We start from the raw sequence: 24,785 nt of genomic DNA on the forward strand, positions 1-24,785 counted from the left end.
TAGTCCTTCTTCCTGATTACATCTATTGTTACTGACTCCTCTATTCTTTGTCAACCAGCATTGTGCCTAAATGGATCTTGGCTCTGCTGTTGTCAGTCGCTTACAATGGTGCTTTCTGCTGGGACTTGGGGACTTCTGATCCATACTCGACACAGATGTTCCTGTACTCTATCCGTGCTACTTGGCTAATCCTCTCTGTTTGCTGTAACAGCAGACACTCTCAGGGCATCTTTCCACAACCTGCACTGAGCTTCATGTCCGCTGCGGTATACATTAGCCTCTTAGGATCGGGTGCTCTGTGCCAGTTCTTGTGCTGCCATGATCAGTCTCTGTGGCATCCTTCAGGTGGCCCTTTCCCAGCTCCTGGTATGATTTTGTGATGTAAGACACTTCCGCTATCTGCAAATAATCCATCCCATGAGGGAATTGGTCTTTCACAATACATCATCATCTTCCTCTTTACCCTCTGTCTTCTGCTGCCTGAGGCAGTCTCTTCATCCCAGGGGGCTCTTCGTGACGTATTCATAGATGCTTATTGTTTCATCTTGAATCATGGCTGTCACACATCTACCAATCATCGTCCTCCATCTTTGTAGTGAAACCATCAGTGTATTGTCAGGAACTTTGTGTCTTAACGTCATTGGCATTTATGTACTCAGAGGCAGGTCAGGATACCAGCTGGGCGACTGGCAGGATGTACATGGTATGGGTTTGGTTTCCAACACCGAGCTGGCAACTTGGGGCCTGTCTTACTTTCTGAGGGTATTGGGATACTTCCATGTATCCTCATCATGGTTACCACTGGCCTCTGTTGCGATCCCTTACAGTCCTGACTGCCTTCTGCCTCTTTGCCACTGTACAATGTACAATTATTGATGTGGATCAATCACATCAACCATGTATAGTGGCTGAAGGCCACTCCACTTTTGGGGGCTTTAATCACATCCATAGCTTAGTACTGGTATGTGCAGAATTCCTATTGATTTGTGCAGTGGCATTAGAGTTGGTCTTGGGGTTTTTTCAAGGCTATACAAATATATATCAAATGTCTTGCTTTTTAAATCTATCATTACTATTGTTGCTGTTGCTTTAAATCTTATTTAATTTAATTAATTAATTAATTAATTATTCATTTATCTTCAGTACCCAATTCTTCCACTGTTGTGGGTCACTGGAGCTCACCGAGCGTACTTGGGGTATAAGGAAGGGTACACTCTGGGCATGACAATGGTGCGCCTTGGTCTGTTATTTTTATTATTCATTTATTTATTTATATTATTATTATTATTATTAATAATAATAATCATCATAATAATCATAACAATAATAATAATAATAATATATCATCCTTATTATTATTAACAATAAACCATGAACAGATGCAAAATTATTAAAACGTTGAACTGAATAAATTACAAATGACAAAACAGAAAATAAAAACAATTTTAAAAAATTTACAAATGACGAAACAGAAAAAATTAAATGTAACAATGTCGCCATCTTGTGACCAAAGGTGAAACTGCGCTAGCTGGATTCGACCCGGAAGTAGTATTTTGTGTGTTTTCCTCTTTCGCACGTGGGAAACAGACGACACGGAGCAATATGGCCGCGTGTATTGTTGAAGCGTTGTTAGCTAAAGCTGAACAAGAAGAAGCAGAAAAACTGAAAAGCATCTCCGTCCAGAAAGAGCTCGATCTGGAGTTTGACCTCGGTAACCTGCTAGCTTTTGACAAAAACCGCATCGAGTCCGGGGACTTCAGACGGCAGAAGAAAGACGACTTCCTGCGGTCGTTAGCTCGCGAAAACGCGCAGCTGCTCATCAACGAAATCTGGAAACAGCCATCGGAGAGGGTTGAGGAGGCAATAGTCGTCAAACTACCAGAACCGGCGACACCGCTGCCCAGAGAGAAGCCGCCTCCAAAGGCCAAACCTCCTACGAAATGGGAAGAGTTCGCCAAGCTGAAGGGAATCCAGAAGAAGAAGAAAACCAACTTGGTTTGGGATGAAAACGCGAAGGAGTGGAGGAGGCGTTGGGGGTACAAGAGGGCCAAAGACGACACCAAGGAGTGGCTGATCGAGGTGCCCGAGAACGCTGACCCGAACGAGGACCAGTTCGGCAAGCGCATCAAAGCCAAGAAGGAGAGAGTCGCCAAGAACGAGTTCAACAGGCTGAAAAACATCGCCAGAGCGCAAAAGGCTAAAGTACCCGGGATGGGGCTCACACCCACAGCCCAGCAGTCCAAAGGCGACCTGGCCAGAGCTGCCAGTGTGGCCAAAACCTCCACAGCATCCATGGGGCGGTTCCAGGACCGCCTGCCTAAAGAGAAACCCCCAAAGAACACGGGCAAGAAGAGGAAGTTCGAACCCCTCATCGGTGACTTTTCCAACGAGAGACAGAAGCAGCTTGAGCTTCTAAAAACCATGGACGGTAAGAAACCAAAGTTGGACATCACCAAGGCTGTCAACAAACAGATGAGAGAGGAGGACCGGGAGGAGGCTTCTGCCAAACACAAGAGGGGAGCGGGGAGTAAAAGACGCAAAGGCAACATGTCTGGGAAAGGGAATGTGTCTGGAAAAGGCAAAGGGAAGGGTGGGAAAGGAAAAGGAGGTAAAGCTGGTGGAGGGAAGAGAAGAGGCAAACCTGGGAAACACTGAGGGTATTAAACCTCCTGAATCCGATACGGCTGGGCCTTCAGACTCACTGGACTGGACTGATGGATGGAACAAGTGGGTAGAGGTCCCCCCTGAGATGGACCAGGATTATATTATTATAAATGGAAAATAATAAAAATGCAGCCCGACTTTGTGAGGTTTCATGTTCGAATGAAATATATCATCTGTAAAATGTTATAACATATTTTTGATTTGATTGTATGAAAAGAAAATGTACAGCTTCATAGAAAAACAATGAGCATATACTACATATTAGTTCATTTTGTAGTAGTCAGTTCCACAAAGATTCCTCATTTAAAAGAAAATGTCTTCTGCCATACATCTTGTGAAAGACTTAACCAAGTGAATGCTGTGTGTTTTGTACATCTTCATTTAAACGTAATTCGCATCCCTGGTTAGTTTGTCTTTCCTGTAAAAAAAAAAGTCTGCTTTTCTTCTGCCACTATTGTGCTTTGGGTATCATTCATGTGATCGAGATACTGATCAATATGTGTGTAGAGAAGTCTAGGAAGAACAACTCAGTTTTAACTGGAAGTCATGCAAAGATTGAGAATCTCCTCCGTTGACATTAAAACCGAGCAGCATGAAACGGTATGCAAAGAAAGCAAAAACAAAAGTTTGTAATAAATGTCAAATGACTGAAATAAAATCTGCACTAATGTTTGACACTTACTGACATAGAATTATTTACCTGTACAGTGAATAATACAATTTGTAAACTATTAAAATTCTATTTTTAATTCAGATTAGAATCTGAATTTTTCTGCTGCGTAGAAGTAAACCTCAGATGGTTGCTTTGCTTTTATTCTTGATCATGTAAGGGTTTTTCTGATTAGCCTTAAGAGTAGTGAGGATACTGTCAATCCTGTCTATACTGGAATGCTGTTGTTCCCACTTCCTCCACGTCTATCATTGATAAATACAATAGAATAGCACACCTTTAATGTCATTATACTGTACACAAGTGTACAGAAAAATTATTCGACAACTGTGCAAAAGGTTCAAGTATAAAGTAACTATAAATACAAAACAAGAAAAAAAACAAGTACAAAAACAAGCAATTATGAGAAGATATTTACAATGAGCATTTAACTCAACTGTAACTGCTTTTTCTTCCCCATAGAAATGCAAACTGCTATAGTCTCAGAGTCAGGTGATGCCAACCAATTGGGTGATTTCCTGCTGACGCCAAAGATAATGAGGTCACTTAGCTGTCTATCCATTTATAGCTGCTCAAGAGTCAGGCCATTAATTTCTCCTCTTCAAACTAATCCGCAGACTCCTGACTGAACTGGAAGTTCTATTAGGTTGAGCCGGGACAAAATGCACACATTTTCTAATCTTGTTGTCTGTATTGATTGTACACAAGCCCAATATACATCTGAATTTCCCTCAGGACATGAATTATTTATTTTTACTGCAACACAAGAAATTACAGGCCTAAATTTAAAATGATCAAATACATTTCACAAAAGACTTTTGTGTTATAATTTAAAATTAAATCAAGTGCGTTGCTGTTGTATACAGTACTTTAAGACATTGTTTTATGTAATTAGCTTTTAGTTGCTTGAGGCATTTGAATTCTAAACATATTAGCAAAACTTCAATGTAAAAGAAAGAAACTAAAGCTTGCATATATTAGTGAAAACAGCAGGAAGGGAGTGATTGAATTTAACACATTGATCCAGTTGTTGGCTATTCAAAGCCACAGAGATACACTTTAAACCCAGAGAGAGAGCAAATATGTCTCAATTTCCATAAAACAAACCAGCAGAATCAAGTTCAAACAGTGAAGAGTGTGAACTACGCCATAATGAGACCCTGCAGTCCAGCTGCATGAATATATGGACTGTGTATTGTAACTATAAATGTCAATGGCGTCAAAAACTATCAGGCCAATCTCTGCAGCTTTGCTTTCTGATCAACTTTAACAATGAATTGCAAAGATGCGAACACATAATATTCTCCATTAATCTCAGAATTATTCCATGACATATATAAAATGCGAAAGTCATTATTTTGTATTTGTGTCATTTCTCTATTGGCAGAAGAGACCAGCCAGTAGCTGCATGGGATTGGTCGTCACAACGACGTCATCCACCCATCTGTTGAGCTGTTCACTGCCCCGTCCCGAGCTCATTCATCTTTGTCTCTGCTCACACAGATCACTGGAAATAGGACGTGGTCGATAACCCTGAATCAATGAAGCATTCTTAAAGAGGTAACATTATGAATTCTGATCAGCGTGGAGTGACTAGTTCTCCTGGACATGGACAGATGGTCAAACAACAAAAGGCACTGGCAGGAAGATGAGGTGGTCAGGCATGATTTCTGACATGAATGTACTTAAAACAGATGGTGGTGAAATTAATCTAGAAAACAAAAAAGAACTCAGCTACTAGTTTTATAAATCACCCTTTTCAGCCATAAGTAAACATGTTATTTGTTCCTAGTCTGGTGCAGTGTGTGCTTATGTGTTGTAGGATGTGTTGCCGGTGTCCCGCTCCAGTCAGTGTTGCAGTGTATTAGTCAGCTGCATTCATTTAAAGCTAGTGCAGAGAGACTGCAGGAGCTTCAGTCTGCTGCACAAGCGTCAGATCTACAAGATGCAGCACATCTACATGCACAGCAATGAACACTTTGAGGTCTTCACCACTGTTCTTGCTCCACAAGGTGAGTGCAATCATGTCTGCAGTGATTGTGCCGTAGCGTTGCATTGCATGCATTGTCAGTGACAGCAGGAGGGCATATTAATGTCAGAGGATCCATAAAGGATGAGGCAGATTCTTTGTTTGTCTCCCTGTGGATTGTTTATATGCTCTAGGTTATAGACATGTGTTTGGACAAATATTTAATTAACCACTTGTTTTGCATATGCAGCAGTGTTTAATCACAAAACAAAAATTTTTGCTGAGTCAGTCTCTCTGTCATTGGTCAACAGGAAGATATCGATACAGAGCAGAAGCTGAGAAGGCAAGTTAAATACCCTCATTTTGATATATATCATCCAAAATACAATAAAATTTATCACAAGATGCAGATTATTTCACGATCATAAACTGCAGGAATATGAACCAAAATAAATGTTATATATATATATATATATATATATAGATATAGATATAGATAGATAGATAGATAGATAGATAGATAGATAGATAGATAGATAGATAGATAGATAGATAGATAGATAGATAGATAGATAGATAGATAGATAGATAGATAGATAGATAGATAGATAGATAGATAGATTGACAGTGGTGTTTTTTAAATTTATTCAGTATCTTGTGGTTCTATTGTGTGTTTAATTTGTCCAAGTCCTCTGACAAAAATGCACTATAATTAGAGGAACAGATAATGAAGAGTACACCCAGATTTAGGGTTTCTATTTCACTGCATAGCCGTTAATCTCTGAGTCTTGACACGTAATCCTTTCCATTCACCCAGTCTGACCCGTAGACTACAGAGACAGTGCCCAGAGCTTCTGTCAGCACGGCTATAGGGTTGTAATCCAAGCCTGAAATGAATTAAGCCCATCTTGCAGAGCGAAGGGAAAGCAGATGCCGTAACTCTCCTCGTGTCCTTTAGATGGTAGTGGTGCACAGCTACAGGCCTCACTGGCCAGATGAGCTGGAGCTGTCTGCAGGTGATGTCATCATGGTGCTGTCCAAACATGAGGAGAGGTGGTTTGGGCGGCTGCAGGACGGCCAGCGGGGATACTTCCCCGCCTCCTGTGTGATGGAGCTGAGCCAGGTTGGTTGGCTGCCTGAATGAGATCAGCGATGCAGTGTTACTAGACCGTGTTGCTGCGGCTGCTTAACATCACCAGGCAGACTGGATGATGTTCTTTTCCACTATTCACACAACAGAGCTTGTTTTAAAAAACCACAGAAATGCAATCAGCCTCTTGCTGTGAACAATGAGGGTTTTAACGAATTCATTACCACCAATTTTGCACATATTGATGTTAAAATTGCTCCTTTGGAGGAGTCCTCCATGAGTTGACCTAATGTTGCTTTATAACTATAAAAATATATCCAGATCATTTCTGCTTTTGTCTGAAAATATAGAATATTTGACAATTGTATGAGAAACAGGATTTGCAAGATTTTATGCAAATAAGCTTTCCGGAGTATGGAAATGAGGTGCATTATGGGAAATGCTAAATGTCTTCAATTTCATATCAGTCACGTGTTTCATTTCACAGCTTGATGGAAATTTACTAAATCACTTTATAGTGTAAAAGATGAAACCTGATTTAATGTTTTGGCTTCATTTTTGCCTTTTTTAACTTTTCTTTTTGCTGTGCGTTTTTACTCAGAGCTTGATGGGTTCCTCTTCTCAGGTGAATTTACCTCCAAAAGCCCTACGGAGGAGTTTGTCTCTGAGGAGCTCAGCCTGCGATAATCCAGGTGCACGCAGTAGACCTGGAAAGTAAGTGTACAAACCATTGCAGCAGCCACTACAACAGCAACACACATCCCCGTCAACAAGTGCATGCACACACACCCCACAAACACCCAGCAGCTGTTCCATCACTGAACCCCAACACATCCCCCAACCCCAAAACCCGTCCCACTGTTCTCCAAGCAGCGACCCTGAACAGGTGGCCCTCCTCGTCCCTCATTAGTTGACAAAGCATGCTGATTACTAACCCCCCCCCTCACACACACACACACACACACAAGTCAATTCCCTCTCACTGCGCCGCATCTCATTAAGGCCAAAGCAGAGACTGTTGTTCTTCATTTCAGGACATGAGGATATGTTTGGCAGCTCAGCTGGAATCTTTGGTTAATATTTATCAAAAATATAAAATTGTAAAATATAAATGATGTATTATAAATTATGGAATTATGTATCAGTACAAGTAATTCAGTGTCACACACAAAAAAAAATCATCATGTGTCGGAAGGCATTTTTTATGACAGCCTGCTGCTGAACTTTGCTCAGGAACCTGAATAACCACACGCTCAACATAGAGGCCTCTGTACAGGTCCATGCCTGTCTTGTCTACTAGTGGTGGAATTTGGGTCATGAGGAATAAACAGGGCCTTTGTGTTTGTTATTTCCTCTTTGTCCCCCAGTGGACACATTCTGCAGGCCCTCAGGAGGGGGAGCAGAGGAGTAGGAGGAGGTGGAGGAGAAGTGGGGCTGGATGGGGCCCAAGCAGTAAATGAAGGCCCCTTCCTGGTGTGGAGGCCCCAGATCCGTGCTCCTCAGCCCATGGCCTCCCAGCCTCAGGCACACAGATCCCCAGGTCTGCTCCACAGGATTTTGTCAAAGTGCCGGAAAAAGACTGAATGCCAGGGAGCCACCAACGAGGCCTTTGAGGGCGACTAAGAGGCCCTCATCAGCGTCCCACGTGGAAGAGCTGAGTTCACTTTGGTAGAACTGAGAAGATCGTTGGATGAACTTCAGAAATATAAAGGAGGGTGTTTATTATCCTTTCGGAGCACGTACACAATGTGAAATAATCTTTTCTTAGTTTTCCTTCATTTCTAACTGCACAGTGTTGGATGATGAGTGCATAAACATGGATCAGTGATGTCACAGAGGGTGTTTGATCCACTGCTTCTGATGCCCAATGTGACATCACTGTGGTATGTGTGTGGCCATGTGTGAAACAACCTGAGAGTTTGAATGTACAGAGAACCGAGCAGCTGCGGTTTTCTACTCTATTTTTTAGTATGGCATGACAAAATATAGCTTTACAATTACTACAGTCAATTGTGTAATAAAAAGCAATGAGTGATCAAATACAGCTTCTTCTGGATAATTCTAGGTCTAACAAATTCAGTTAGAAATTTTATTTATATTGTCTGCTTGTTTTTTTCCCCCCACAATTAATTGGACTTTATTTCATCTATGCACGTTAATCTGTAGAAATGTATGTATGTATATATTTAGCTGCTCAATATGCAATTATTATAAGGATTGTAAACCCAGTAAACCCTTACAGGCCAACATCTTTTGATTTCCATGGAAACATGCCTCAGTGTATTTTGTTATATCTCAGTTCCTGATCATTTTCCTGTTAACAAACTGGGCCTCCTTCTTATTTATCAGTACTGGTGGGGGGAATAAACCTTTCTCTAGCAAAAGGAAGTGTGATTGAAGCCTGCTGAAAGCCTGCCAAAGCACAAGGGATTGTACCAGTTTCCCTGGCAACACTAAACCAGCTCTTAGATGTTACACATAGTCTTCTTCTGTGGTGCCTCCCAGCATGTCTCCATAGCAGGATCTCTATGGGGTGGGCTGTAGATTACCTCCTTCCAGAGGACACAAAAAACAAACCTAATCCTAACTTTGGCCTTGACCTCCATGGGGAAACACAAGCCTCCTCCTCCCCCAACATTTTATATTCACTGTTGTATAATCCTTTGTGATAAAGGCTGTAGGAGGCAGTCAATCTGGGGCCAGTGTTTGGGCAGCATGTCTTGCACTGGAAGGGTGTAAATGTTACAAAGGCCCATCGGGCCTCTGAGCAAAATCTGATTTGTGAGAGGGGAAACGGACTGGGTCTTTCCTCTGTTGTTACTGATACGGCTTATCTCTGCAGTTTATGACACACTTTCAACCATAGCATGCTTGTCTTCAATTTGTGAGTTGTATAAAATTTCAATCACCAAGTATAGTAAATACATATTTTAATATTAAATATATATATATATATATATATATATATATATATATATATATATATATATATATATATATACTATGGCATAATTTTAGCTTTTAAGTGCAGGTAAAAATATTGAAATATATCTGTGCAAAAAAAAAACTATGCTATTTCAATGTTGACTTGAATCTTACTTATTGCTCCCTTTAGGAGGCTGCCTTACCTCACGTTGCATTGAAACAAGTCAGTGGAAATATATATAAATATAAATGCCGGAAAGTCCAATTTTAGCACGCACAGGGTTGTAGATTCTCCCGCCTAAACATGCCCTGTGTTTTCTGTGTAGTTCTGGGTGTTTCTGGGAGGGGGGAAGGGGAGGAGGGGTAACAGGGTGCCTGCCAGATGACTGCTCTGTCGGCTCAATAATGGGCTGCCATCTGCTGTCTAGCATACACAAAGACAAACTGTATATGTGTGAGGTAGTGCGCTTGATTTTGGGTGTGTGCTCAGAGGAAGAGGGCATTGTGGGTTTCTTCACATCTTCACTGTAGAAGATAGTCATAAAAATAAACACAATCTAATCCATTAACACACAGATAAGAAAATCGGAAGCAAATAAAATGTTGGGAAATATAATTTAAATGTAATAAATGTCACAATAGCAGCTTTTTCATACAACATATCTAGTATGTGCACAACAGGTATAAGTTCACATGTCAATAAGTCAATATACTTTAAATATATGCATGTAGCTAAAGGTTTGGGGGCTGCTGCCAAAAAGCAATTAAGAGACATAAGGTCTCTGACATCTTTAACTCTTGGTGAGGGTCAAACAAGAACAAAAGACCCTCTTGTACAGAACGAGAGGAAAGGGAGGACAGATTGATTGAGTGGACATGGTGTGCATGTGGCGCCTGTGTGTTTATGGGGTTTGTTTATACGCGTGTGCGCTGCCCCTCCTTTAGCATGAGGTAAGTCGTCACGTTTTTGTTTTGTTTTTTTTTGCCTTCCTTCATTTGGGGGCAAATGATTGTACGGGGCTGTAAAAGCCAACAGGCCCCAGGACAAAGGAGTCCAGGGGCATTAAGTCATGGGTGAGTGGGCCCCTTTAGGGCCAGCAGCTGACCCTGTGGAGAGGCCTCTTGTTCTGATAGAGGGGGCTCATGTCCCTGGACCCCAGGCCAAGTTGACAGCATCCCAGAATATATGCAAGCACACATGACAGGAGTTTCAGCTAAAACCACTCCATCAGTTGTAAATTAAGCAATCCACCTGCAAGACTGTCAACTCCACCTGGGGAAAAGTGACAAATAAGAGTAAAGATGCAGGATTTGGATTTTTCTGTCTCCACAGGAAAATGGCTTTCAAATAAATCTGTTTTTGGCAAGAACTCAGGGGGTTGCCATGCCTGCTGTGAAAAACTAAAGGATCTTCAGAAATCTTTATCATGTGGGGGGAAAAAAACATGCAACCAAAAGTAATTAGAGCAAGGGACATTTGGCAAGAGAGAAAAGCTCCACAGTATAATGTAGACACGTGTGAAATGCCGCAGATGTTATGCAACATATGCATTTATTTTTCCAAATTAAGTACATGGTTACATAGACAGTTGGCAGGATTTCTATGGTACATTGATTATAGTTTTAGCTGCAAATGCTACGAAAGTGTTATATCTGTAGTTCGGCTCATCGGTTAACGCAAAGTCCAGACTATTGTGTATTGCTTGTGCATGACTAAAGAGGTGTGACACTATCCTGTATATGTACTTAATTCACTCAAAACCTATGTTACATGGCCACATGTTAACATACAAACACATTAACCTGAACTAAACAAATGGAATGTACAAACACAAGTCAAACCAACACACAGGACATAAAATACAATTATATACAGATTAGTCTCAAATACCAGATTCAGATCTAAACCTCTTGTAGACGTTAGTCTGCTCAGAGTTGTGATCTTTCCACTTGATCTGTTTGACAAGATTCCCTTCTTATTGTCACTCTATGCTTAATGCAGGATAATCCAGATTATAACTATTACTTGATTCACTAATGCCAGTAATACAAAGACCATTTATTGCTGAAGTGTTTTTTCACTAGATTATAAGATGATTATATCTTTCAACAAGATCACGCAGGGTATGCTGACTGGTTACTGACAGGCTGATGCAAGGACAAGTTCTGGACTATATCTATTAGCTATACTTGGAGTCAACTGTGTTTAAGGCCATTCTGGACTGTATTTATGCAAACATTTCTGCAGCAGAATAAGACAATAAAACATGTTGAAATCAAGTAGCAAATCTTAAAATCAGCACTAATAAGAATGTGGAGACGACACATACACACACACAACCCAAAAGAAATCAAAATAAGAGCTACATTTTCAAAATGAACAAACAATGAAAATAAAATAATGAGTAAAAAAGTGCAATTTGTCTATAATTAGAGGTCGGAGATGGAATCCTGCTACCTAACTGAAGAACACATCTGCATCAAAGGGGAAAATGTATTGTATCTACCTGTTAAATGGACAAAGATGCAGCTACACAATGATTAGTTTAGGTATTGGTCAGGAAAAGAAATTACATCAGATTATTAGCAGTGTGTTCTTCGAACTTGCAGTAATGAGTCCAATCCTGATTTTGAGAGGACAATAAAATTCTTCAATAATATCTATTAAATTTTTATAAGAAATAAATAAATTAGTAGAAATTAAATAAATAAAACTTACAGCCTTCATATAATGAGTAAATCCAAATGTTTTTGTGGAACACTGATATAAAAACTGGTCAGCATCAAAATGTCACGCACTGATTACAGACATGGTGACCATGGATACTCCTTTTCCACCAAAGAATCTGAGAACCTTGTTGATAGATAAAAAGCAGCTGCAAGATGGCACATTGCTTTTATTGGCTTTATCCAAATAAGAAACATGGACTAACAATTAATGATAAGAACATGTAAAAGACTGTAGGAGATGAAGTGTCCATCCTGTAGAACGTGAAATGTCCGTTGCTGTCAACATGGTTTTTGGTTTTAGCCTGGAACCAACTTTTTGGTTTTTGAAAACTTATTAATTTTCGGTCAAAATGCTCAAATTAAGGTGAATGAACTTAAACAGAGCCCATTCCAAGTTGGTGGAAAAGGAGTCAGAAAGAATTCTTGAGAACAAGAAAAGATTTTTAGGCTGTTTTTTCAGTAAAGTTAAACTCATGATGTCCAATTTATATTAATATCTAAGCTTAAGAGCTGTCAGATAATAAATAAAAAAAAAAGAAATAAGTATTTAGGTACCCTTTCCATTTCTGAGGTTCTCATACTTGTACATTGCAATGAAATACATTCAACCGACATCTGGATAGACATTATAGCCATAGAGAGGTGTTGTTAAAAGCACTATCCAATTTGCCCTTCGAATCACTGCTTCTTCTCAGCAGCAAAGTCAACTCAGTAGTGTAATACTGACATCCTCTCATCTCCATCCTCAAAAATATCACATCAGCATGGATAAATACTCAGCAGTGCACATTGCTGTCACAAACGAACATGAAAATGCATTTTTCCCTCTTTTTTCCCCCAAATCTTGATGTATTATGTGTGTGTCTTGTTGAAAGTTTTGGCTTGATTTTGAAAATAGATGAGTATCAATAAAAAGCTGCATGTACTTAGTTTTTAACAGATGACAGCAATATCTGGGTAAAACAAACCGAGGGAGATACACAGTGAGTTGTAGCATTCATTATTAAATGTCTTTCTCGTTTTAAGAATATATTAAAAATATAAAAGTCAAGCAGCCACTGCTATTCATTAATGCTATGCCTACAGCCTACCGTACGTGCAGGATGTTTAAACATTACTGACTAGTGCAGAAAATAATTCTAGCCTTTTAATATCTGTACAAAAAGTATTAATGTTGTGTGTATTCATAGGAAAATATAGTTTGGGCAGTGACACAGAAACGGAAACTAAGCCAGAGTGTTGGCTGCATTGTTGGCAGTGCATTTCTGCTTCAAAAATAAAAATAAAATAGTTTTTCTTCACTGGATTGTCTCTAACAGGAGTCAGACGAGGTGTCAGTTGTTGGACGGGCATGGTAGTGTCGGGACAGCTTTAAAGCACAAGGGCCCTTGAGGTAGAGCCAGATGACGAATAAGGGTTCAGATACTGACGGGCTTGTTCCGTCATGATCAGCTGGTCCTCCGTCTTCCCATAAACCACTGCTTCCCACTCGCTCACCTGCAATCAGTGACACCAGTGAGCTCTGAAACAGCTCAGCCATTACAGAACATTTCATCGTTTCAACTCCAGATATATATGAAGCTCACGTACCTGTACAGAGGTGTGTTGACAGGCTTTGTCGGCGGCGAGGAGCTTGTTGTTCTGGGGGCTAGTGACCCGCTGAGGATGGGCGGGGACTAATGACGGCTCCTTCTCAGCAGAAGTCAAAGAATGGCTACACTCCTCTTGCTTCATGGTTAGGGTGGTTAGTGAAGAGTCCGTTAGTAGACTTTCATCTGATATCTTCAACGTTAGCATCAATAAATAGAACAGATGTATTAAGAACACAGGAAATGGTAATACTGAGTTGAATAAAAGTAAATAAAAACTATGTAAAGTATTTGAAAGACCAAACAGATGCCTATTTAACAAAAAAAAAAAGTATTTTTCTGTCCTATAGTTTGTTTATCATGGTCAAAATCAGTCTGGACCACATCCTCTCAAAAACCAATGATTTCAAACCAGCATCATGACTCACTTGTGTGTTGTTGAGCTGCTCTTGGAATAACTGGATGTTTAGGTTGTCTTTTCCCCAGGGGTCCAACACAAGAGACTTACGCACCTTCCTGGCTGGACCATCAATCTGGAATTGAAAGACACCAAGATAAAAATACCAGTAAATGGTTCTGTTTCATCTCGTGTCCAGCCATAAAGGTTTAAATGTGTAAACGTTTATTTCTTCACATAAATGAGAATTAGTTAGAATATTAAAGCTATGAATGAAAACTTGCCACGCATACATTATGTTTCCATACTCTGTAGTCCGGCTGAACATCTGCTCGGTTAAAGATGTCCGCTCCAGTTTCCTGCTTCAGAACCTCTCGAATGTCTTCTTCAAGAAAGGCCAAAGGCTGTGGCTGAAAAATGCAAACACACAAAATCATCCAGCTGCATGCTGTAGAAAATAAAGAAACAAAGTATAATTGTGGCAATGTATAACCACATTTGAGCTCTTACCTCCATCTTTAGTGGCCCATGCATTTTCTCCTGGGCAGCTAATGCTTTCTTGAAGGGAGTCGGGGTTCTTGGCGTTGATAACACGACAGTTTTACGGACTTTTGGGGTTCGCAAACTAAAAAGTTGACAGAAAATTCTGTCAAATTTCTGCTTTGACAAAACAAACTAATAAATGATGATGATTACTTTATACATTTATGTACCCATCATTCTCTTTCTGGTGTTTGGGCGTGGTTTCTTTTTGAAGTGGCGTGTTGAGGAGACATCTTTGTCCACACACAGGCGTTGAGGTGAGGGCGGGGTTATCCAGATTCAGATGTTCCTCCCCTGATATGTTACAGAGCTAAGAGAGCAAACAGAATTAGTGAAGTGGAGGTGGGGATAAGGGTGTGAAAACAGATTTCCTTTACCTTTATTTCTTTTACCAGATTTCTTTTCGTGGGTGTTTTCTTAGGAGAATTTGAGATATTTTCCAAGAAAGAAGAGCATGTTCTTTCACACAAAGGAGATGGTTCTCCCCTCTCTCTTCTCCTTTTCCTCCCAATGGATGCCTTGGAGGGTTTGGAAGAGTTGATGGGAGTCAGGGAGGTGTCCCCTCCAAAACCAAATAGAGCACAGTTCTTATGGTGACCAGTTGGAGAGTTGACCGTGTAGCTCATTGAATCCACTGTCCTCTCTTGCAGGTGACTGGCGTAGCCTCCCTGGTTTGGCCTCGGTGGCGTTGCCATCCCTGACAGCTCATAACTGGCCATGTCGCTCCATGAGGAAGGGTCCTGCAGAGCAAAACACATCTACAGCAGGTCTCTAATACATTCAAGACTTTTTTGGAACAAATTCAGTCTGAACTACGTGTTGTTTTTTTGCTCTCTTTCTATCACTCACTGAATCAATGAGCTCCATGGTCTCTGCAAACTCCGGTATGGTCTGTAGGGTGGAGAGCACAGTGCTGGCCTCTACAGCCAAGAACTTGCTGGGGGAGACTTGAAGCTGAGGTGGAAGCCAGGACCTTCGTTCCACCTGCTTCTCCAGACTGTTGCTTCTTGTGGTCAAGATGTCATCTGCAATGCTGCTGGACCATTCTGAGTACTGCTCCACACGCTGAGAGGGCAGGATGACACACACAGGTGTTAGTTCTCTCTGATCTGATTCTGTGGCATCAGATTGGCAGATGTTGGGTAAAACTGGGAGATGGTTTATTAAATTTTATCCATTTTGTGACCAGAGAATTGTCTAAACTACAACACATCAAACCAGTCCTCACCATTAAAAAATCCAGTCAATGACTATGAGCAAATGTGATACGTCACATGAATGGATTGATGTAAAAACAATGTTGGGGAGACAGAGAACAGTAAAGGAAGAGAGAGGCGAGTGCTTGTTTCAAACTGTTGGCTGAGCGTGGGCATGGGGATGAGGGCTGGAGGAATGGAACAGTGGGTTTCTGTTTGGAATGATGTCATGGGAGGGCGGCGACCAAGCACAGCTTCAGGCTGGTTTGAATGAGCGGCAAGATGGGGAAGGCAGTTAGGCCTACTATAGCAACACTACAGCAAATCAGGCTACTGGCACACCTACATGTGTGCCTTTCTTGTTTTCACATGTAGACACTGCAAAAAGTAATTCAGCCTGAAGTCTTGAAATCTTTCATTAAAAAAATGAATGTGCTCAAATGAAATAGAATCTAGGAATTTTCTAATAGCAAGTGAAAACACTTGGCTCAAGAAAATTCACACTATTCAACCTTTATCTCAATTTGACTTGATTTTAAGACTCAGTTTTGATTAAATAGAATATTTAATATTGCAAAAGATTACGTACTTTTTACAGTGTATGCATGATGCAAACACACGCAGGCTATGCTGACTAAGTATGCAAACACACACTTGGGGTGTGTTCTTACACGTGAACCTCTGCACTGCACTTGTCGATGGACTTCATTCTCTGCTGACATAAGCAGCAGCTCAAGCTCCTTAATTCTTTGTTCCCTGTCGGGATCATCCAGGCAGGATGGCTGAAATAAACAGATGTCAAGGAGGAGGTGAAGAGAACAGGAAGAAAGGAAAAGGATAAGAAAAACAGACAAAAAACAGATTCATACACGAAATATTTATGGGAGCATTTGACATTTAGTCCCTTAGATCCATTTTTGAGTGTTCGGTGAGAGTAACAGGAAGTGTAAGATCTGAAGTGCAGAGTTAACAATCACGATAAAGAACATGACCAGTCTTTCAAACTGAAAATATAATATGAATGCTCACCGATATGAAGGCTGAATTATCGTGAAGTGTGTCCATGAGTCCACTGTGTGGATCATATGGATATCCCCCCATCTAAAATTCAGAAGATCACACTTCAGTAGACAGAACAACAGGGAATCAAGAAGACGTTGGGGTGAGTCCAGACAGGAAGTGAACCTGGTTGGATCCTGGTATGGGCAGAGGACTGTGGTCACAGTGCTGGGGCTCGGCTGGAGTTGGAGGACACGGTCTGTGGTGGCGTCTCTTCACTCCTTTGTCAGAAGAGGTGAAACTCTTGCAGCCATCTTGCAGGTACCCTTCATGCTCCACCTTCCTCCTCATGGTGGAGTTCCAGTGGTTCTTGATGGAGTTGTCTGTGCTGTTGGGCATCAAGATAGAATTTACTTCAATCCTGACTGAAAATGGAGTATGTACTGTATGCAATGTAGACTTAAGATCATGTTACCGTCCAGGAAGAAGCTTAGAGATCTCTGCCCAGCGGTTGCCGAGCCGCTTGTGGGCCTCGTAGATGATTCTGTCCTCTTCTTGAGTCCATGAAGACTTCTTCACCTCAGGGTTGAGGTGGTTGTGCCACCGTTCTCGGCACTGCTTTCCAATCCTCCCCTGAAGGTGCTTTGCAATCACCGACCAACGCTTGGGGCCGTATTTGTGTACCAGATCGATAACCTGCACAAATATTTTATTTTATTGGACAGTGTTTATTTCTTAATCCAAAGGTTATGATCTAATCACATCTACAAGTCCTGGTTGTGTTCTCCATCTTTTGATTTTCTGAAAGGTGGGAGTGAGTGGATGAACAGGGAAATTGTATAAACAGGGAAATCATGTCTTTCTACATGCCCCACTCATAGCTAACTACAGAGGCAGTCTTTGGAGAGCTTTGACTGCAGCAGCAGCCTCATTCTGTGTTTGGCTGCTTCTGTCAAGGCTGAAAAATGTTATGATCTCATCAGCTCTGTCTGTTACTGATAGGCCTGCACCTCTGTTATGACGCCAAGATGTTGGAGGAATGAAACGCCATTCATGACATTCTGATAGAATTGTTGATCCAGTTTAGCAACGTTAGAGCTGGGGATGATGATAATGTTCTAGTCTTGGCTCGAGGCTAACGGTTTGGAAAGGCTGTTTTTCATAATGTTTTATTTATTCTGCAAGGTAGAAAAGCGTTTTTGCAGAAAGAGAGCTTGTGTGTGTGTATTATCTTGTTTGTCCTCAGGTAAAACATGCACTGGATAGTGTGACATTTGTGTTTGTTTTGAGTTCTTTCATTGAGCTCAATAGGTTCCTGCTTTCTCCCCTATCACTTACCGTTTTTATCATCCCTGTTACTATCCAGAAAAGGAAACTCCCATCTCCTCTTACCTTTTGATCCTCTTCCTTTGTCCAGGGTCCTTTCACCAGCTCAGGGTTGAGCACCTTCTGCCAGCGGTGCTGACACTGCCCATCTGTCCTCCCCTATGACAGAATCACACGAAGCTTGACACCTCATTACGCCTCACCACTCTCTAACAGTAACACCTACACTAGACAACATCAACATCTCACACTGCCCCTTTGACCTACCTGACCTGTTAGCCACATCCTTTTGGGGAGTGATATTAACTACTAAATGACTTGACAGATTCCTAAATGTAAGTGACTTAGGAGTTTTACGACTATTATTTCTCCACTCAACATATTACATGACATACTTACTGGAAAAAAGTTAGCTATTGATTTCCAGCTGTCGGTTCCATGTTGATCTACAAGTTTTTTCAGTTTTTCATCCTGAGAAAAGGGGAATGAAATAGACTGAGATTACTAGTCCACTGACGAACTGTCAGTATTAATACTGTCCCCCTGTCAATACATCATACTACTGCATATACTGTGATACACTTGATTATACGGACATGGACAGTTCACTCTAGCATGTTCCTATCGGCAAGAACAGACATGCAAATATCAGTCTTCTCCTTTCAGCTTTTCCCTTCAGGGGTCGCCACAGCGAATCAGTTGCCTCCATCTAACCCTGTCTTCTGCATTATCCTCTCTCACACCAGCTACCTTCATGTCCTCTTTCACTACATCTATAAACCTCCTCTTTGGTCTTCCTCTAGGCCTCCTGCCTGGCAGTTCAAAACTCAGCATCCTTCTACCAATATATTCCCTATCTCTCCTCTGGACATGTCCAAACCATCTCAGTCTGGCCTCTCTGACTTTATCTCCAAAACCTCTAACATGAGCTGTCCCTCTGATGTACTCATTCCTGATCCTATCCTTCCTGGTCACTCCCAAAGAGAACCTCAGCATCTTCATCTCTGCTACCTCCAGCTCTGTCTCCTGTCTTTTCCTCAGTGACACTGTCTCTAGACCAAACAACATCGCTTGTTGCACAAAAGCTTTGTACACCTTTCCTTTCATTTTATCTGAAACTCTTCTATCACACATCACACGCACTTTTCTCCACCCATTCCATCCTGCCTGTACATGCTTCTTCACCTCTTTTCCACACTCTCCATTGCTCTGGACTGTTGACCCTGAGTACATAAAATCCTCCACCTTCTTGATCTCTTCTCTCTGTAACCTCACTCTTCCACTTGGGTCCCTCTCATTCACACACATGTACTCTGTCTTACTGCAGCTAACCTTCATTCCTCTCTTTTCCAGGAAAAACCTCCACCCTCTAGCTTCTCCCCCACCTGTTCCCTGCTCTCACTACAGATCACAATGTCATCTGCAAACATCATAGTCCTGTCTAATCTCATCTGTCAGCCTGTCCATCACCATAGCGAACAAGATGGGGCTCAGAGCTGATCCCTGATGTAGTCCCACCTCCACCTTGAACTCCTCATTCACACCTACAGCACACCTCACCACTGTCTTACAGTCCTCATACATGTCCTGCACCGCTCTAACATACTTCTCTGCCACTCCAGACTTCCTCATACAATACCACAGTTCCTCTCTGGGCACCCTGTCATAAACTTTCTCCAGATCTACAAAAACACAATGAAGCTCCCTCTGGCACACCACCATCCTATGCTGTTTGGCGACACTCTCGTCTACCACTACTTTGCAGTCACTGATCTCCTTCAGATTACACCGTCTACACAAGATGTAGTCTACTTGTGTGCTCCTACCTCGACTCTTATAGGTCACCCTATGTTCCTGTCTCTTCTGGAAGAAAGTATTCACTATCGCCATTTCCATCCATTTTGAAAAGTCAATCACCGTCTGTCCTTCTGCATTCCTCTTCTGGATACCAAATCTGCCCATCACCTCCTCATCACCTCTGTTTCCTGCACCAACATGTCCGTTGAAGTCTGCACCAATGACAACTCTCTCACTTCTAGGTATGCTCTGCATCACTTCATCAAAGTCCAAATGATCCGGTAATGAAGTCATAGATTTGATTTGCATGTTTGAAATATCATGCAGTACAGTGCAGAGCAGTACTGTATAGTCCAGCCCAGTACAGTATAGTCCTGTCCAGTACAATATAGTCCAGTACAGTACATCACAGTACTAACTACCTGGAGTCCAGTGCTCACTTCAGCTTACCTCATCTCTGGACCATTTTATTTTGCACAAAGTCTTTTTATCCTTGCTCTTCTCTTTACTGTCTGGGTCTGTGGAGTGCAGTTCTTCTTCCTCATCATTGCTAAAAATGCACAAATAAATAATAAACAGGGTAAAACACAGGCAAAATGCTGCCAGACATGTTCTTCATGAAAGTCAGCTTTTGGAACTTGTTATTGCATGAAAAGTCCTAAATCCAGGCACAGGCATTGTTACCTTTCTTTCTATTGTTTACGTGTAAGCTATGCAAATGAAAACATACAAAGACTTCTACTACTTAAGGAGCTTCATTGCCCAAAAGCAATATTGCAAATAAAAACCCAGCTTTACATAGATTTCTTTTATTTGAACAAATAACATTTGTGATCTAGGTCATCAGAAATATGTCCAGGTTATGGATGAGTTCTATTTTATACAGTTCACAACCAAAATAAGCAAGAGAGGAAAGAAAATTCAAAGATATCGATGATCCACTGAATCTGAAGGAAAATTCAAAAACTAAAACAAGACTGTAGCACTGACTTTGACAAACAAAATGGAAGACTAAACATGGAATGATAAAAAATATATAAGGAATGAGTAACAAATGGTTCGTCAGGCTATTGACAAACACTTCATGATAATGACACACAAATGCAATATAGTTCAGATGTTTAGAGAACCATCAGCTTTGGAGAAATATGGCCATTACAAAAAGGAAAGGCAGAAACATCTTGTGTTCATACTGCATGCAAGAACACAAAATTCCTGTCTGTTGACACAAGAAGTTGGCAGGTAGCGTAGCACTGTACTCCTGTGTTCCCATAAAAAATCGCCGCTAGGTAACTCTTTCTTTGTGGTCGAAGAGAAGCCTTTAATAAATGGAGGACAAATTAAGTTAGCCCTTCCTAAGAGCTGTCACTATAAAGCAGAACTTAACGATCAAATGAGTACAAGAGGTAAGAGTGCTTTTCTTGGGTCTTGTATCAGACTGTATGAAAGACCTTCAGTGTGGAAATTTGAACACAGTCACTTGGCATGGCCTGATTCCCTCACCAGAGCAAAGGAAAGTGGGGAAAATGAGTTTGGACCACGATGGAGGGGAGTGAGGGGGCCGGAGGACGATCCCACATCAACAGGCTCTTTCACCTCTAGAGGTGTGTGTGTGTGTGTATGTGTGTGTGTGTGTGTGTGTGTGTGTGTGTGAGTGAGTGAGTGAGTGTGTGTGTGTGTGTGTGTGTGTGTGTGTGTGTGTGTGTGTGTGTGTGTGTGTGTGTGTGTGTGTGTGTGTGTGTGTGTGTGTGTGTGTGTGTGTGTGTGTGTGTGTGTGTGTGTGTGTGTCACTGAGACAGATGAGGTAGTGCACTGGAGTGCGGGCAAAGGAATGTCGAAGCCATAACGGTCCATTTCAAAATTTTAAAAAACAGGTAGGCTTATATAACCCGTGCTTTGTGTAATAAAATTCTTGACCATCTATAAACAGGAAAAATATAAAAATGAAATGTTACTGAAAGCCCACAAAACAAATTCTCTCCATTGGGTCAGAAACTCAGATTGCTGCATTAGTAATAATTCATCATCATAAACAGGATGTTGTAATATACAGGGTAGCTCCCATCGCCATGTATTAACAGTGACTCCTGCCCACAGCAGCCTGGGCTCCATTCCAACCCAGAGCCTTTGCTGCACACACCCCCTCCCTCTACCCTGCCTTATGTTGAACATCTTCCAGCTAACACCAATGCACTAAAAAAAGTAGAAAGAAATAATAAACAAAGGATTTGTATGCAGATGTAAACAGTTGACTGAGATTTCAACATTAATGTCAAACAAAAAAAGGTTTTTTTCATCATTACATTTGTTTTTAACATAAATCAGAAACAGCGTACGTAAAAACCCAATATTAATTTCCACAGTCCATTAATAAACATTTTCCATCCCCCAAAGCATGTGCTGATACAGTAGATAGAAATGAGAACATCAGCAAATGCTTAGGTTTCATGAGCAGGAATAAAAAAAATTTGCAAAGTTGGCTTGGAAGCTTGTGAAATGATAAAAATTGTTTGTAATTATTATGTTGATCAATTCCTAAAATAATTCAACCCTATTTGTGTGTTTTTAACATGGAAGTTGTTATGCCTTGCTGCTGTTGGACGATGACAATATATAAGAATCTATCTAGTTCATTATAATTTAGCAGGATGGTGGAATATATTTTTTTCCATGGAAGCTTTTTACGCACGTTTTAGGGAACTCTCTTTTTTTTACTCATATTTGGACAGATTGTTCTAAAAACACCAAAACGATAACAAGTGTTGGAAAACAAAAAACAATCGGTTTGTGCTCTTTATGTTTCATATTTTAATCAGATCAGAACCCTAATCTAATGAATGAAATAACCTATTATTGCAAATAATCTGACTGACCTTTAAGGGATGTGTATTCAAGGATGCTGCGGTGTGACAATAGGCTGCGCGCCTCCCTTGCATAATAATGCAGACAGCCATTATACAGTCTGTATTACACAGCTTTTGGAATAAACCAGTACTTAAAAAACACATTTCTGGATGTAAAAGTTCCACTCTGGAAATTACTAAAATTTACTTCGGAGATGGATCTTGTTGGAATAAAACTACGCAGGTGCACGTGAAACGAGCATGACGTCAAAAATGAAAGTTGATGCAGTGAATGGTGAATGCCTTATCTGTACATTGATACCAAAACATATGCTGTTTTACTGGAGAAGCTTTGAAACACCGATAACTGAGGAAATATGGATGATGAAAAAGCATTAAATTGTTATTGCTGACACCCACCTGTGCGCTTTCACGTTGTCCATGACACTCCGTCGGGTGGTTGGATCTTATTCAAATACGAACCTGTGTTTGGCAGCTTTATAAAATTCCACATTAACAGATGTTTATCCATAGAAATCGCTCTCAGTCATCGCTCGTATAATATGAGACTATTCAGCTGACATAGTGTGATGTCTCTAACATCACGTCCTCCTCGTTCAAGTCTTATTCATCTTTCCAATGACGAATGTCAATGTGTTCTCTTCTGTTTGTTTGTTTCTGTAAGTAAAAATTACAGTATAAAACCCTTTCTAACACAGGAGACCGATATTGTTCTTTCATTACTCGCTAGCCTCGCTGTTTCTGCCTTACTAGTCTGTGTCTGTGTCTGACGGTATGATTTTTGTCCATCCCGCCGATTCTCGAGCCCGCCCATCTGCTCAGGCGGCCTCGCTTGTGATTGGTCCATTATGGGGCTGTGTCCGTAAACGAATCTGATAGGGTAGAAAAAATGTATCCGGATGTCGTAATGTATCTACTGCGGAAAGTATTTCTGTATTTAGCGATAGTGTCTCGACATGGACCGGGAGGAGGCAGTTTGTGAGTCAGGTTCAGGGTTATCCCTGCCACGCAATTTCAGTAGAAGTAGGAAGTTAAGATAACCATTGCTCTCCACTGTTGAGAAAAAGTAATATACAGTATAGCTGACAAAAGTAATGTAAAAAAAAATTACTGACAATTAAACCACAGAAAATCAGACGTTGCTTTTGCATTGTGGATTAATAACATAAAACTGTTCTTTCAAAGGCTCTAAATTCGATAACTTCATTGTGAACCCATGTATTATATGGAAACAAGGTTGTTGAGTGATAAATAATATCTGCATTGTATGTGAGAAGATCAAGGGCCTGAAGCTTACAATGCATAATAACAGTGTCATATATTAAAAATGACGTGGATTGCACTGATGTCCTTTTCGACTTGACAGGCAGATTTTCCATATCCACAGTACAGTAGTCCATCACTTCAAATTGTATTATCCTGACACCTTGTGGACAAAATCTTGGTCCATGTTAATTATCATCACACATAGCGGTTCAAATACGTATAGTATATCATAATATCTTCATCGTGTTTGTCACTAATATTTAATTTAATGAAAATTTAGATTTTGTATGATAATGAAACCTAAGAGTGAAGACATTATAGTATTATAATTGTCTGTGATATCTGTATTTCTTTATCAATTTGGACCCAACAAGACTTTTGCTTTCTGCCTGTAGGTGGCAGTGTTTATCTGTTTGATATCTCGTGCGCCATCCGTAAGTGCTAAAGCAGTTTTTTAAAAATAACTACAACAAAACCGGAAAAAAAGTCTCTGGACCTTTCAATCTAAAAGCACACACACACACACACACACACACACACACACACACACACACACACACACACATACACACACACATACACACACACACACACACACACACACACACACACACACACACACATACACACACACTGTTGTTCGAAAATAATGATTTGCTGTGGCGACCCCTGAAGGGAAAAGCTGAACTATCTATCTATCTATCTATCTATCTATCTATCTATCTATCTATCTATCTATCTATCTATCTATCTATCTATC

At 40.8% G+C, this 24,785-nt stretch overlaps 3 protein-coding genes across 4 annotated transcripts; 2 read left to right on the top strand and 1 right to left on the bottom strand.

Annotated features, from left to right (window-relative positions):
- The first annotated feature begins 1,582 nt into the window (after positions 1–1,582).
- On the top strand, positions 1,583–3,360 carry rrs1 (ribosome biogenesis regulator 1 homolog). The gene has a single exon (XM_068304114.1). The coding sequence runs from the start codon at positions 1,603–1,605 to the stop codon at positions 2,653–2,655; it is 1,053 nt and encodes a 350-aa protein (XP_068160215.1). The 5' UTR covers positions 1,583–1,602; the 3' UTR covers positions 2,656–3,360.
- Positions 3,361–4,825: 1,465 nt separating this feature from the next.
- LOC137587745 (SH3 domain-containing kinase-binding protein 1-like) lies at positions 4,826–8,885 on the top strand. Of its 2 annotated transcripts, none has more exons than XM_068304358.1 (6): positions 4,826–4,894; positions 5,157–5,346; positions 5,615–5,646; positions 6,262–6,426; positions 7,019–7,107; positions 7,761–8,885. In XM_068304358.1, the coding sequence occupies exons 2-6, from the start codon at positions 5,280–5,282 to the stop codon at positions 8,014–8,016; spliced, it is 609 nt and encodes a 202-aa protein (XP_068160459.1). In that variant the 5' UTR covers positions 4,826–4,894; positions 5,157–5,279; the 3' UTR covers positions 8,017–8,885. The 2 variants fall into 2 exon arrangements, with proteins under 2 accessions (XP_068160459.1, XP_068160458.1); XM_068304357.1 differs by having other exon boundaries at positions 6,995–7,107; positions 7,761–8,867.
- A 2,012-nt stretch (positions 8,886–10,897) lies between these two features.
- Positions 10,898–23,398, bottom strand: mybl1 (v-myb avian myeloblastosis viral oncogene homolog-like 1). Its single transcript, XM_068304181.1, has 15 exons — positions 23,159–23,398; positions 20,346–20,445; positions 18,498–18,569; positions 18,165–18,257; positions 17,248–17,468; positions 16,959–17,160; positions 16,803–16,874; positions 15,427–15,642; positions 14,955–15,317; positions 14,748–14,887; positions 14,545–14,659; positions 14,328–14,444; positions 14,066–14,170; positions 13,639–13,830; positions 10,898–13,545 (listed from the first exon to the last, which is right to left on the bottom strand). The coding sequence occupies exons 1-15, from the start codon at positions 23,179–23,181 to the stop codon at positions 13,420–13,422; spliced, it is 2,157 nt and encodes a 718-aa protein (XP_068160282.1). The 5' UTR covers positions 23,182–23,398; the 3' UTR covers positions 10,898–13,419.
- Positions 23,399–24,785: the final 1,387 nt, after the last annotated feature.

This window comes from Antennarius striatus, chromosome 20 (assembly GCF_040054535.1).
Source record: "Antennarius striatus isolate MH-2024 chromosome 20, ASM4005453v1, whole genome shotgun sequence".
In the NCBI taxonomy this organism is placed as follows: Eukaryota; Metazoa; Chordata; class Actinopteri; order Lophiiformes; family Antennariidae; genus Antennarius; species Antennarius striatus.

Coding starts and splice junctions, on each gene's coding strand:
- rrs1 (XM_068304114.1), top strand. CDS start 1,603: ATGGCCGCGTGTATTGTTGAAGCGTTGTTAGCTAAAGCTGAACAAGAA.
- mybl1 (XM_068304181.1), bottom strand. CDS start 23,181: ATGGACAACGTGAAAGCGCACAG. Junction 18,258..18,497: donor CAATAGCTAACTTTTTTCCA/GTAAGTATGTCA, acceptor ATTCTGTCATAG/GGGAGGACAGATGGGCAGTG. Junction 17,469..18,164: donor CAAAGGAAGAGGATCAAAAG/GTAAGAGGAGAT, acceptor ATATTTGTGCAG/GTTATCGATCTGGTACACAA.
- LOC137587745 (XM_068304357.1), top strand. CDS start 5,280: ATGCAGCACATCTACATGCACAGCAATGAACACTTTGAGGTCTTCACC. Junction 5,347..5,614: donor CACTGTTCTTGCTCCACAAG/GTGAGTGCAATC, acceptor ATTGGTCAACAG/GAAGATATCGATACAGAGCA. Junction 5,647..6,261: donor ACAGAGCAGAAGCTGAGAAG/GCAAGTTAAATA, acceptor CGTGTCCTTTAG/ATGGTAGTGGTGCACAGCTA.